This window comes from Panulirus ornatus, chromosome 28 (genome assembly GCF_036320965.1).
Source record: "Panulirus ornatus isolate Po-2019 chromosome 28, ASM3632096v1, whole genome shotgun sequence".
Lineage (NCBI taxonomy): Eukaryota > Metazoa > Arthropoda > Malacostraca > Decapoda > Palinuridae > Panulirus > Panulirus ornatus.
The window spans coordinates 5,692,339-5,707,500 of record NC_092251.1 but is presented as its reverse complement, the minus strand read 5'-3'; the positions used below and the strand labels follow the sequence as shown (position 1 = coordinate 5,707,500).

General features: G+C 48.2%; 1 protein-coding gene across 10 annotated transcripts in view; it reads right to left on the bottom strand.

Moving 5' to 3' along the window:
- LOC139757780 (uncharacterized) overlaps nt 1-15,162 on the bottom strand; it is a 207,506-nt gene that overhangs the window by 72,870 nt on the left and 119,474 nt on the right. For 3 of the 10 annotated variants that reach the window (XM_071678568.1, XM_071678570.1, XM_071678576.1), the window contains exon 1: nt 13,708-14,499. The exons of the other annotated variants lie outside the window; for them this stretch is intronic. In XM_071678568.1, coding sequence (XP_071534669.1) covers nt 13,708-13,899 — 192 coding nt within the window. In that variant the 5' untranslated portion in view covers nt 13,900-14,499. Of the gene's footprint in view, nt 1-13,707; nt 14,500-15,162 lie in introns of those variants that run through there. 10 annotated transcript variants of the gene reach the window in all.

Sequence of the window (15,162 nt, the reverse complement as noted above, 5' to 3'; positions counted from 1 at the left end):
TTTGCCCCCAGAGGAAGCCCACCTCACCCTGCTCCTCCCGCGGGAGGTCCTGGAGGTAGGGAGGGTGGAGGCCTTCCACGCCCGGTGGGTTACCAGCTGGGTGTCGAGGGGGTCGGGGGAACGGGGCAGGACCTGACCTGCCTCCCACCCTCCCACTACCCCCAGGGGGGGGAGAGGACCCGTGTTGCCTCGCATGTCTGATAAAGAAATCCATCCTGGGTGGAGGAGGGAGGGAGGAGGGAAGGGGTAAGTTTGCTGGCTGTGAGGAGGGGGAGTGACGTCAGACGAACCTCTGAGGCTGTTTGCACCGCTGCAAGTACACCACACACACACACACACACACACACACACACACACACACGGTTATAACGAGCATTCTTCTCTAAAGTCGTTACTTACACCCACCTCACACTGTGGGTTGGGGGGGGGGGAGGGGGAAAGTGTTTTTTTTCAAGTGTAGAACTGCACAGTTGGCGTGCCGGGCGTGTCAGAGTACTGCTGCCCTCCCGTGTGTGTGTGTGTGTGTGTGTGTGTGTGTGTAAAGTCCTGGGTAACTTGACGTTTATGGATGTTGTATATGTCGTTTTGTCGTGTATGTAGCCTGGAGGGAGGGAGGGAGGGAGGGAGGGAAAGGAAGGAGGGGATGGGGTCGTTGTCGTGTGCTCGCGGGAATACCAGGACACGACTCAGCGCGGCACGACCTCGGTGTACTTGGCCAGGTTGGGGAAGGGTGGTGGCGTGGGGCTCTTCTGCACTGACAACGTGGGTGACGGCGGTTCGAACCCCCTAGGCACGGCAGGTGTTAGCCCATCCTGGTACTGGATGAGTTAGATTACATTACAGGGTTGTTCCCCTGCGGAGAAATGGTCTTATTCATATATATGTAATGATTGACTCATTCATCGTTGATTTACGTATGTGGTAATGACGCGTATCATTTTACCTCGCTTTGTCGTTATACACTATGCTGGTCTGCCCGTTATCCATTGTTTGATTACCAGCTTGAGAGTAACAGAGACATCTCTATCTCTCTCAAGAGTTGATAGGTACCATTATAACCTTGTCTAAGTTAACAAAAGGGACGCCCCACAACCTTGTCTAAAGAGTCTGTTCTCTTCCACCATCACAGTCATCCTCGTTACGACCCAGTGGTCGGTTGCTGCTTGAATTCACTTGTATTTTATGTAAGCAAATTGTATTCGGGACTTATTGTGTGAGTCGTAAACCTCTCATCGCTCGGACAAGCTTAAGAGTGTTTGAGATGTTTTGCTTAACGTGCGCCAAGTGTTTGAAATGTTTCGTTTGAGGCACACCGAGTGTTTCATATGTTTCGTATGAGACAACACCTAGTGTTTCATGTTTCGTTTGAGGCACCCCGAGAGTTTCATACGTTTCGTTTGAGACAACACCAAGTGCTTGAAATGTTCCGTTGGTAAGTGTATCCGGTGTTTCGTTCTAGGAACGAAGTGTTTCGATTCAGAGACACACAGAATTTCAAAGGTTTCGCCTCAGACTAAGAGTTTCAAATGCATGGCATCGCAGGGTTTCAAGTGTTTCGTCACGGGGGGTGTTTCATGAACCAGTGTGTGTACCGCGGAGGATGGTGACATATGTATGGGCGGATTCCCTTCCAGTACAGCCGACCGCACGCTGGGCGAGCTGGGCAACGATGTGCGAGTGGCGTGGTACAGCGATGATGGTCGGGTATGCTGTAAAGCATACTCGGGGTAGCGGGAGTCGAGTCAGTTGCTGTTTGCAGATGACGCGGCTCTGGTGGCCGACGGAAAGAGGTAAACCCCCAAAAAGCTTATTATTTTTTTCTTTTTTTTCTGAGTTTAGGAGCCGTTACGTGTAATGTCTTCTTGTTTATTTCTGAATGCATCTGACCCCGAGTTAGACCTCCGGTGAGGAAGGTCTCTGACGTTGACCTACACTGCACACCAGTACTATAGCACAAGCGGGGGTCAGGGGCTACGAGAGCAGGGCAGAGCAGAGGAGAGAGAGAGAGAGAGAGAGAGAGAGAGAGAGAGAGAGAGAGAGAGAGAGAGAGAGCCGACATCGTCATGATGCATGAGGTCCTCGGGGCCCTTCGCTCGGCTATTCTGGACTCCTGTCGCACATGTATACCCCCAGACCCAGAGTTCGTTCCCAGCCCTGTCTCGCACCCTTTCACCAGCCAGACCAGACCAGACCATCCTTCCTTCCTTCCTTCCTGCCCGCTCGCTGCGTCATTCCCCCAGTATTCCTCAATCTTCCCCCCCCCCCAGCTGCTTTCCTTCATGCTTCTTTCACTTGATAGAAATGTTTTCATTCCTGGAGCCTCTAACGCTAGACCTCCCTCACACCTTCTCCCTCTGCGCCTCGCTCTCGTCCCCTCACAGGTGGATGGATGCCAGTGGCTGGCTGACCCCATGACTGAATCATGTTCGGCCGGGGGACCTTCCACAGGGGTGGGGGATGAGGTCATGACCTCTCCTCGTGGGAAGGGGGGGGGGCTTAGTTAAAGGTGGTGACCTCCCCTTTCCCCACAGGGGGAGCATAGGTCAGCAGGTCATGACCTTTTCCCAGGGGGGAACGAAGGTCATGACCTCCCCCAGGGGAGCAAAGGTCATGGGAGGGGGGGGGGGGGGGAGAGAGCACAAATCATCACCTTCCCCCAGGGAGGGAGAGCTTAGGTCATGCCCTTCTCCCCCAGGGGGTGGGGGATCACAGGTCATGACCCCTACAGGAGACGGAGTTTAGTACCGCAGTGCTCCATCTATCATACTGGTCTTGTACACGTGCACACCCTGGTAATAGTAATCCATTAATGACCTCACGCAGGGCCGGGTCATGACCACCGGCACGTGTTGGTGATTTCGACGTCTGGCCTTCGCCAGGGAGGGCGAATAAGTTCGCGGGACGCCAGATGTGGACTCAGGGTAATTAGGCTCACGTCTTGTTTCTAGTTAAGTTTTATGGCCCGAGGTGATAATAGCGCTGGTCTCGGCGTCTAAGCTCCTTCCAGCCTGTAATATATGTAAGTAATATATATTTCTTTTTTTTGTCTGCTTTTTCTGCATGATGACACGCTCGCTTCCTGCCACCGCGACCTGGCTCGTGTTGGCCGCTACATTCCGACACGGTTGTACGACCCAGACTAATTAGATTGGTCGATAACCTACCCACCCCCTCCTCCCACCCCCTTTCCTAAGCACGACCCGGTACGGCGACGGTACGACCCTTGAGCACGACGGTGCGACCCTCGAGCGATGCCGGTACGACCCTTTGCTATGCTTGAGGCGAAGCTACCGTACCCCGAAGGTCGTATCGTAGTGTTGAAGGGTCGCACCGTCCTGTTCCAGGGTCGTACCTTGGTTTTCAAGTGTCGGAACTTCCTTTTTAAGGGTCGTCCTGTCCTGTTCAAGGGTCGGAACTTCCTATTCAAGGGTCGTGCCCTCGTGTTCAAGGGTCGTAACGTCCTGTTCAAGGGTCGCACTCTCGTGTTCAAGGGTCGTAAAGTCCTGTTTCAAGGACCGCACCCTCGTGTTCAAGGGTCGTAACGTCCTGTTCAAGGCTCGCACCTTCGTGTTCAAGGGTCGTAACGTCCTGTTCAAGGGTCGCACCTTCGTGTTCAAGGGTTCGTAACCGTCGTGCTAAAGGGGTTGTACCGTCTTGGGTCGTACTCTCGTCCTCAAGGGTCGCACCATGACGTAACACGGGTGCTCCTACCTTCTGACTGACTGGCGTCTTCCCTCAATGGCTTCTCGTCTCACTGAGACGCATTGAGGTTCATTAACCATATGTTTATTGGAGGTTCCCGACCTTGATGCATGCCTGTTGAATACTGGTAGCTTTCAGAGGTTGTACACACACACACACACACACACACATACACACACACACACACACACGAGCTGCACTTCAGCTTTTCTCACTCGCCTGAGCTTAAGCTCGTCCTCATAACCACGCTTAAGCTTGAAGTTCATCCTCTTAACCACGCTTAAGCTGGCGGCTGCTGCTCCTCTTGTGTGCCAGCTTCGATCGTTCCCTGTACTTACGAGTTAACTGCCCCGGTTGGCAGGTGCGCTCAGCCCCTGCGTGCTGATTAGCCCGCTCCTGATTAATGGCTTCACCGAGGTATGATCCGTGAGGGGATTGTATTGAGGGGTCATGACGTCTTGCCTCCTGCAGCAGGTGTTGGCCACGACGTCTTGCCTCCTGCAGCAGGTGTTGGCCACGACGTCTGCCTCCTGCGGCAGGTGTTGGTCACGACGTCTTGCCTCCTGCAGCAGGTGTTGGCCACGACGTCTGCCTCGTGCAGCCGGTGTTGGCCACGACGTTTAACTCCTGCAGCAGGTGTTGGCCACGACGTCTTGCCTCCTGCAGCAGGTGTTGGCCACGACGTCTGCCTCCTGCAGCAGGTGTTGGCCACGACGTCTGCCTCCTGTAGCAGGTGTTGGCCACGACGTCTGCCTCCTGCAGCAGTTGTTGGCCACGACGTCTTGCCTCCTGCAGCAGGTGTTGGCCACGACGTCTGCCTCTTGCAGCAGGTGTTGGCCACGACGTCTTAACTCCTGCAGTTGGACGTCACATCATAAGGACGATGCAGTTCCTGTGGCTCTATACACCTCGCCTCTTTTTCATGTTCTCTTTGAATCGCTGGCGATAAGAACCGGGCTCATGACGTGCAGAGACCTTCCCCCACCCTCCCCACACACACAGGCATGACGTCTCAACACACACACACACACACACACACACACACACACACACACAAGTTTCAATCCGGGTAGAGTCGTTCGTGGAAATATTTTATGGTAGCCGGATTCACATCACGACGGGCAATGGACTTCGAGAACTCGTTCTTTTCGCTAGGAAATGACGACTTTAAGATCCGCCTCAGAAGGGAATTTCGTGATCCGAAAATTACGTAATGCAATTAAATGTGTCATTTTGTGTTTGAAGTTTGATAGTTTTTGGATGACATAGACCCAGTTGAAGGAGAGGGGGAGCCCCTCACACAGTGGGTGTTCGTAACAAACGCAGTGAGCGTTCATAAACACAGTGGGTGTTCATAAATAAGTGGGTGTTCATAACACATTGGGTGTTCATAACAAACACAGTAGGTGTTTATAACAAACACAGTGGGTCTTCATAACAAACACAGTGTATGTTTATAACAAACACAGTGGGTCTTCATAACAAACTTAGTGGGTGATCATAACAAATACAGTGTGTTTATCACAAACACAGTGGGTGTTTATCACAAACACAGTGGGTGTTCATTGTGGTCGTCATGACTGTGAGTGATGGAGGCGCGCATGGGTGTAATCGCCCTAGGGCCTGCCTAGCCCCTAGCGTGCCAGGGAATCGAATGCTCGACCCGATGACGTCGAATGTCGAGGCCGAGCGACGGCACAGCCTGCTTAAAGAGGGCCAGGTTAAAGTGTGTGTGTGTGTGTGTGTGTGTGTGTGTGTGTGTGTGTGTGTGGAGTCGATTGCGGCAATTTCCGCACCAGGCAGGAAGGGGCGAGAGCTTGGGGTGGTCGTGGCGCTGGGGGAGGCAATCAAGTGGGCTGAAATTAGGGAGAATGACGTCAGCTGACCACAATATAATTTTCATTATTCCTGGGAATAGTAATGATAATAATTATAATAATAATGATAATAATGATAATAATAATAATGATAATATTAATAATAATAATAATAATGATAATGATAATAATAATAATAATGATAATAATAATAATAATAATAATAATAATAATAATAATAATGATAATAATAATGATTATTATTATTATTATTATTATTATTATTATTATTATTATTATTATTATTATTGTTATTATTATTATTATTATTATTATTGTTATTATTATTATTATTATCATTATTATTATTATTATTATTATTATTTTCATTATCATTTAACCCGAGGACTCATTTGAAAAAGTAGTAGTACTCTTGCTGCGCTACAATCAGTAGCAGGGACAGGATGGATTCCTTCGAGTGAAGCCGTTATCTGACGAGACTTTACTCTGTTGAGTCGATTGGCGATGAGGACACGGGAATTTTACATTGACCAGACAACAGCCTTCCTTCATTTGGAGTAAGACATCGTGGGCAATTACCCATTAATTATGATTAATGAGTCCACCATCCTCGTCAGCTGAGATAGACAAATCTATCAGTAATTACCTCTCAGACGTATGACCTGGTATAATGTTTCTTAAGGTCATGTTGATAGATGTATGTGTTGATCTCTGGCCTTGATCTGGCTGCAGCAATGGTCGAGAATGTTTCTCTTGGTCACCATGCAGGGGACCTAAGCTGCAGTGTAGCACTGTATAGCTTCGGTGTAACGTTGTATATCTGTAGCATAGCACCGTATAGAAGTGATATAACACTGTATAGCTTCAGTATAACGTTGTGTATCTGCAGCATAGCACCATATAGCAGTGGTAGGACACTGTATAGCTTCGGTATAACGTTGTATATCTGCAGATAGCACCGTATAGCAGTGGTATAACTTTGTATAGCTTCGGTGTAACGTTGTATATCTGCAGCATAGCACCATATAGCAGTGGTAGGACACTGTATAGCTTCTTTATGGCAGTGTACAACTGCAGTGTATCGTTGTATTGCAGCAATTTCATACTATAGCTGCTACATAGCTTTGTACAGCTGCAGTCTAACCTTATAGCTGCAGCATGACGCTGTGTACCTGCAGTACAACACTATAACAATATAAGACCATTTTAGCTTCAGTATAGCGCTTTATGGCTCCCATATAACGCCATATAAGCAGTTTGGATTGACAGAGAGGAACAACAGGAGGGAAGATCTTGACAGAATATTGTCTCATTTGTGTCTTCGAGAACTGTTTTCTCCCTCCTAGTCACACGTCTGTGTGTGTATATACACTGTCTTTGTGTTATTCTTAAGAAACAGTTGGAGATGAATCGTCAGGGTGATTATAGCCAAGCAACGTCGTTAAGGACGCTAATTGGTGATTAGCCAAGACGTCAATGGCGGGTTGCTTCATATTCTTTTATGTTTTTTTACTTCTAAATCGCGTTTTTGGATCGTTTGATTATGTGTGATACTCTGCTCTTCTGTGCTCTAGTGAGTCTCTCTCTCTCTCTCTCTCTCTCTCTCTCTCTCTCTCTCTCTCTCTCTCTCTCTCTACTAATTTTCCATGTAGTTCCACAGGTGGGGTCGAGTTCCTCCCCGAACGTCCCACAGGTGGGGTCGAGTACCTCCCCGAACGTCCCACAGGTGGGGTCGAGTACCTCCCCGAACGTCCCACAGGTGGGGTCGAGTTCCTCCGCGAATGTCCCACAGGTGGGGTCGAGTACCTCCCCGAACGCTCCACAGGTGGGGTCGAGTACCTCCCCGAACGCTCCACAGGTGGGGTCGAGTACCTCCCCAAACGTCCCACAGGTGGGGTCGAGTACCTCCCCGAACGCTCCACAGGTGGGGTCGAAATCCCACTGAACTACATGGGACCAACCGCCACGGAAGTTGTTACCGGTAGATCACGCCTGACACACACACACACACACACGCTGCTCACGCCAGCTCACCCAGGGAGCCGATGGTCGCTGAACTAGAACGCTGCTGCCGCTGCTGTTTGTACCGCTGCTGCTGCTCTCCTACGTGCTATCACTCCTTTACATGATCCGTGCAAATAACCATCACGCTATCCTCCTCCCTCCAACGCTAACGCCCCAATACCCACCCGCTTGCAACACGCTACACTCCAATGTAGCCAGCACGCTAACACACCGGGACACGCCCTTTGAACACGCTACTTGTACCTAGAGGAAATTGTTTTACTTCGCATTTTTTTTTCAGTGGGTGTCGTTCCGAGCGATTAATTCGGCCCCAGTTGGTAGAAAGGACGAACAAGGGAGGCGGGATATTCATCCATAACTTGTAGAAATCTAACCCGACCTTAGCTAAACTGAAATTAGCCTAGAATAGCTATGGAAGTCTAACCGGACCTTAGCTAACTGGAATTAGCCTAGTATAGCTATGGAAATCTAACCCGACCTTAGAAAACTTTAATTATTAGCCTAGTATAGCTATGGAAATCTAGCCCGACCTTAGCTAACTTTAATTATTAGCCTAGTATAGCTATGGAAATCTAACCCGACCTTAGATAACTTTAATTATTAGCCTAGTATAGCTATGGAAATCTTTCTCGACCTTAGCTAATCTAAATTAGCCTAGTCTAGCTATAGAACTCTAACTCGACCTTACCTTATTTAAATTACTCGTGTCTAGTATAGCCTAGGAAAATTAGCTTTGCCTAGCATAGCATAAATCTTAAATGATTATAGCAGAAATTTCTCATTATGTGCAGTGGACCTGTGACCACTTAATATTCCTACAATTACGTGGATACTTTTGCGCGCGACGAGAAATGTATTTTCATTAATACTCTTGTCCTGCTAATGCATTCTTTTCAAACTTATTCGCTTCACACACACACACACACACACACACACACACACACACACACACACACACACATATATATATATATATATATATATATATATATATATATATATATATATATATATATATATATATATGACACCAGATGTCCTGTACTAGACATACAAATATGTAGTGTCAGCACACTCCTTTACCTGTGGTCCCTCCTGGTAGACGTGGGCGGCTTCCTGAGCGCTGCAGGGGCCCCATAGAAGGAGATTATGGGTTAGGAAGGCAAGGTAAGTTAAGGTATACAAGCTCATGAGACAGGGTCACGATTTGCCAGTAAGAGTCGCATGATGAATGCGAAACAGATCAATGAAGTAATTTTGTACTAACATGTACACGTTGTCGGCAGGCTGAGGTACGGTTTTCTCTAATGCTAGAAACGTGTTGTAGAAAATGGGAGCCATTCATGGATGACTACACTATTCGGTATTTCGGTCTTGCACAACGAAAATTGTCACTAGTATGCTTACAGCTGTAGGGGGACTTAGTGATTATATATATATATATATATATATATATATATATATATATATATATATATATATATATATATATATATATATATATAAAGGAGCGCAGTTTCCTCTAGGAAAGGTCTTTAGTTGTTGCAAGGTGGTATAATAAAGACAATATATATATATATATATATATATATATATATATATATATATATATATATATATATATATATATATATAGGGGAGAAAGAATACTTCCCACGTATTCCCTGCGTGTCGTAGAAGGCGACTAAAAGGGAAGGGAGCGGGTGGCTGGAAATCCTCCCCTCTCGTTTTTCTTTTTTTTTTTCCAAAAGAAGGAAGAGAGAAGGGGGTCAGGTGAGGATATTCCCTCAAAGGCCCAGTCCTCTGTTCTTAACGCTACCTCGATATCGCGGGAAATGGCGAATAGTATGAAAAAAAAAAAAAAAAAATATATATATATATATATATATATATATATATATATATATATATATATATATATATTGTATTCCGGTGTGTATTATGACCGTATTCATGGCCACGAAGAGTGATACAGTCAGGGAAGCAGGAGAGTGTTGACATTAGACTATGCCAATTACCAAAACGAAATTTCAGGAAGTAATAATGTTTTCTTAATAACCATCATAAACTTACTTACCTGACGGACGAATAACGATGGCATGAATCGTGAACTGGATTACAGTGTCGTAAAAGTGCAGGAAGAGTAGAGCCACAAGAATTGAATCTTAGGTTAAAGGTAGGAACATTGCTCAGCCTGGGCTGCCATACGCCACCGTTTTCCACTCGCGCTCATAGGCAAGGCTATGGTTGAGGAGATTTGGTACGATTTTACCTCGTTAAGCCCCAGGATCTAATGGTACTAAAAAGCTTTAGCGATATTTACACCGGTGAATCTTATATCTTAAGATGTATTTGTCGAATCTCGATTTCTTTACAGTATTTTGACTCGACTAAGGCCATAAAGCTGGTAAATAGTGGCGGTAGCGTTCGGGGTTTACTGGCGCATACCGTACTCGAATCGTTATTTAATGTCTGTGTAAGGTTAGTAGAGGCAAAGCGAAACATAATCCAGTAAAGCATAAGTCCATTCAACCGTCACTCGAATTTATTCATTTCATTCATTGCATTTACGCACTTCAAGTAAATTACATTTAACTGAGTTAGCCATGACAGTTTCGAAGAAAACGTGCCCGTGAGGCATGAGAGAAAATGTGACTGTATTTACCTCCACAAGGTTAAACACGATTATATTCTGCTGGAAATTATCGCAAGGTGCAAGTTGTACGTGGAACTGTGAGAAAATCTATAAGGTAAATCATAAATCTATGAGAATAGATGAATAATTGAAGACTTCTCTCAGTAACCGATACAGAAAGGAAACAGTCCCCGGATCTGTCACAGTTTCATCGCTTCGTCTATTTAAGTACTTAAAGATACAGACAGCTGGATTTACGTCGACATTCATAAGTTACAAAATATAACTCATGGTTAAGTAACATCGTCTTCACTTGAAGGTTTCGTTGTTCTCATGTAATTCCTATAATAATCTTTTAATTTTCTCCGGTAATAATTTTTTCCTTAACTAATTCGTTTCTTGGTCCAAACAGTCTCTCCTCCACCGAACAGAAACATTAGACGCGACCCACTTCACAGCGTAAACATGCAAAACTACATCAAGTTTGCATTATTCATCCTCGTGTATTATTTAATCGTTCAATTGGAGAATTATTATTGAACACATGGTACTATTTCTTACGGTTACCTTTACGTCTTTGTGAACAGTACTCACGTATAAATGATCTGAGTACATTTGAGTACATTCGAGGGAGTTGGGAGTACACTGCCAGTACCTTCCTCATAGGGGTGTTGTAGGGGAGTCTCTCCCTCATACGTGTATACGTAATGACGGGGTCGAGCGTATGTATCGCCCACGTAATCCTGGCCCATAGGAATGTGTGGTGAGGGAGGGAGACTGACCCCACCAGACCACAATGGCCTGTGTCATCATAGGTCGGAGCCCTCATTACCTTAGCTCATGGAAGTGGGTGTTTCTGATCGCCAGTGTGTGTGTGTGTGTGTGTGTGTGTGTGTGTGTGGTCGGGAAGCCATGCTTATTACGGACCCACTGGCCTCAATTGCTGGTCTGTATGGCTCAGGTGATGGTGGTGTGTTGGAAGGCGGAAGTGAAGTGTGAGGGTAGCGTGGAGAGTGGAGGGTCGGGGCAGGGAAGAGATTAAAGTGTGTTCTTGGGAAACGGCCTTTGAGCACAGCGGTTACAATCCTTGAGCACGACGGTACGACCCCTTGACCTCGGCGGTACGACCACTTGACCTCAGCGGTACGACACCTTGGGATTGATGACCCGGCTTCCTGACCTGACCCCTTCATTAACAATATCTCACTGGTAGACAACTCCCCCCCCCTCCACCACCCCACCAGCTCTTATCATTTTGTATTTTGTATTTAATTTCTAGGAACACAAGTAAGTGACGTTGGCCTTCGCATGTCCAGCTGGAATTGAAGCAGTCTTAAATTTCATAGTATGGACACGACCAGGGGAGGGACTGAAGTACCAAGTGTATGACACGGCAGAGAGTGAAAGATGTTTCTAAATTCTTTTTTTTTTTTTTACATGATAAACAATGGATAGTGGACTAGTTAGTTGTTGGTTATACCAATGACGTCTGACACCGGCTAGTGGACTAGTTAGACGTTGGTTATACTAGTGACGTGTGACACCTACACAGGGGGATGCGAAGCTGAAGGCTCAGTGTCCGTCACCTCGACGCTGGGTAGTGCTGATTGGCCATCGATTGCTCATGATTGAGGGTCGGATCAGGGTCGTCTAATGCAGTCCAACACGTTGTTATGTAGGTAAGGTGTGGTGGTGCTGGTGACCCCTGGGTGTGTTGGATGATACTGGTGACCCCTGGGTGTGTTGGATGATACTGGTGACCCCTGGGTGTGTTGGATGATACTGGTGACCCCTGGGTGTGTTGCATGATACTGGTGTCCCCTGGGTGTGTTGCATGATACTGGTGTCCCCTGGGTGTGTTGGATGATACGGGTGTCCCCTGGGTGTGTTGCATGATACTGGTGTCCCCTGGGTGTGTTAGAGAGATGATTTTGGTGACCCCAGGGTGTGTTAGAGACACGTGGTGTCACCTGGGTGTGTTAGAGAGAGATGATGTTCGTGATCCCATGGGTGTGTAAGAGAGAGGTGGGGGGTGTCCGGAGGTCCTCTAGATGGCTCCCCCAGGGGCAGGGGTACGTGGGGGGGTGGGGGGAGGGGGACTATCTCCTATGCCATTCCCACGAGGTCGATGACCCGTGGGCGACCCCCTCCCGCTCCGCGCCAAAATAACCAGTCAGTCTGCCACTTCATACAAGACCAGTTCACGTCATGTACGACCCTGGGTGCCACAGGGGGAGGGGAAAGGGCTGCCGGGGGTGCAAATTATCGATGATATCTCTGGGGGGGGGGATAACACAGTGGGCAGCAGAAGACACTGGAGACTGTAATTTGCGACTGGGGTGATTACGGGTATGAAACATGAGGTTGCAGTCGGAAAGGCAGGCTGTAATTAGGAGAAGCACTGGGAGAGGATGGTTATTGTACACTCTCCAGGTGGCATTCGAGGATAGTATGTCGGGAGACACTGGGATACGACACTGTCGTGAATTGAGTAACGACATTACGTGTGTTATCATACATCCAGTTTGCACAGTCGCGCATGTGTGTGTTTGTGTGTGTGTGTGTGTGTGTATGAGGATCGGCCGGTTCATGTGCATACCCTGGGGTGCACTTCTGTGCCCTCTGGCATTCGTGTATTCTTAATGATATTCCATGCACCATCCTTGATCCATTCGACGGTGTGTTCTGTCCATAATTCGCCTGACGTTGATGGGTTTGGTGTCTCGCGACGGGTCAGGTGCGCTGTGGGAGGGTATCGCAAGGCGAGGCGCTGGGGGCCATGGCTGTTTCGGTAAGCCGGGGTGGGAGCGGAGGCTGGAACAGCCCCGAATTGCCAGTATGATCGTTACTTCTTTGAGTCTGTTATTCCATTACCCTGTACGCCAGGACTGTGGTGCCAGACGTCTGATCGCTGGGAATAAGGTGCAAATCGCGAGTCGCAGCCCACGAAGTCCAAGCTGATTGGTAAAGAGAGAGAGAGAGAGAGAGAGAGAGAGAGAGAGAGAGAGAGAGAGAGAGAGAGAGAGAGAGAGAGTGCGTCGATTTACAAAATTTACAGGTACTGGATTGCGTGACTTACGGTGAAGGCGCGTTGCAAATCTAGTATACAAAGTTTACAGTTAGTGGGTGGGTGGGGGACTTACCTTCAAGGTGCATTGTGTAAATACGAGTGCTGGGATAATCCCAGCACCAGGTGAGCTGGGATGATCCCAGCACCAGGTGAGCTGGGGAGGGGGTTCTCACCTGTTGCTGGGCTGGAGGCCCACAAATGGTCCATTCCTGCCTGCCAGACCTCTGTTGACATGACCTACCTGATGGAGATGATCACTCCTGTTGCCAGGAGACCGAAGGGGGGTCAGAGTTCAGGAGCCATGTGGCCTCCCTCGACCTTAGATGACCTCCCCCTTGAGATAGTGGCCCGTTGACCTAACTCGACCTTGTGATGGGGGTCATGGGGAGGTCGTATGGGAAATACACGTACGTCTCACGACCCGGCCACGTACGTACCTTGACCTTGGTGGTGACCCAGCTCATGCCGTCCGTGGCCTCCTTGATGATGGTGGCCATGTCCGAGTCGTCCTGGGTGATGGAGGCCACCAGGACGGGCTTGGCCATGGCCCGGTGCACGTTAACCCGCCGCACATTGCCCTGGTCGTGCTCATGAGTGTTCTTCTCCTTCAGGAGGCCGGCTGCCTGCATGGTGAGTGATGGTGGGCGGGTGCTAACCCCGCGACGCGAGACAGTCTTATATCACCCTGAGGTTTACCCTGCTGGGGCTGCGCCCTCGCCCCTGGCCGGGTCCCGGGCCGGGGGGAGTCATGTGCATGGTAGCGGCCCGGACGGTCTACATGCTGCCCGGGCTCCTGACGTGGCGGGAGGAGGCGCTGTAGGAGGGTATCGCAGGGCGGGGCGCTGGGGCCATGGCTGTTTCGGTGAGCTGGGATTGGAGGGGAGGCTGGAACAGGCCCGAGTTGCCACTGTGATCGTGATTTCTCAGTCTGTTCCACCCTGTGCCTCGCAGCCAGACAGTATCATGGGCGACACGGAAATGATTTCACGAAGTGTGACTCTGTCCTTCACGGCAATTCTGACCTGTTTCTACCGTCTGTTTTTAACCGTTCACTCGCGTGTGGTTCTTCCGTTCTTGTCGCTTGTCGGTACCATTGTCCTGTTGGTGTTTCTGTTTTTTTTCTTTCTTTTTTTTACCTTCTCTGTAAATTGTTTACAGTCATAATCTGTTTACAGTCATACTTTCAAGTATGTGCTGGAAAAACACAGGGTGATTCGTACGCGCATTCACTGTAAAATCCCCCCGCACCAAAAAGAATGATTATTGTTTTTATACACATGTGAAAAAGATGGGGAATCGAAATCAATACCAAGTGTTGAGCATACAGACTTGCCAAGCGCCATAGTGACACACACACACACACACACACGCGCACACGCACACACCGGTCACGAATACTGAAGTAAAGGCGATTACGAACGACTTCTTCACACGACTGGCGAAAGACCTCCCGTAAGTGACCTAGCTCACGAAAGACCACCAACAGCACACGGAAGATTACGAAACATTGCTTACGAAAGGGTCTCTACCACAGTGTGGTACAGGGGGATTACTCTGTTGTTCAGAGATGCGGCGGGATTACCTTGTTGCACGTAGGGTATAGTGGGATTACCTTGTATGGAGGGTACTGTAGGATTACTTGTTGTATGGAGGGTACAGTAAGATTACTTGCTGTATGGAGGGTACAGTAGGATTACCTTGTTGTATGGAGGGTACAGTAGCATTACCTTGTTGTATGGAGGGTACAGTAGGATTACCTTGTTGTATGGAGGGTACAGTAGGATTACCTTGTTGTATGGAGGGTACAGTAGGATTACCTTGTTGTATGGAGGGTACAGTAAGATTACTTGCTGTATGGAGGGTACAGTAGGATTACCTTGTATGGAGGGTAC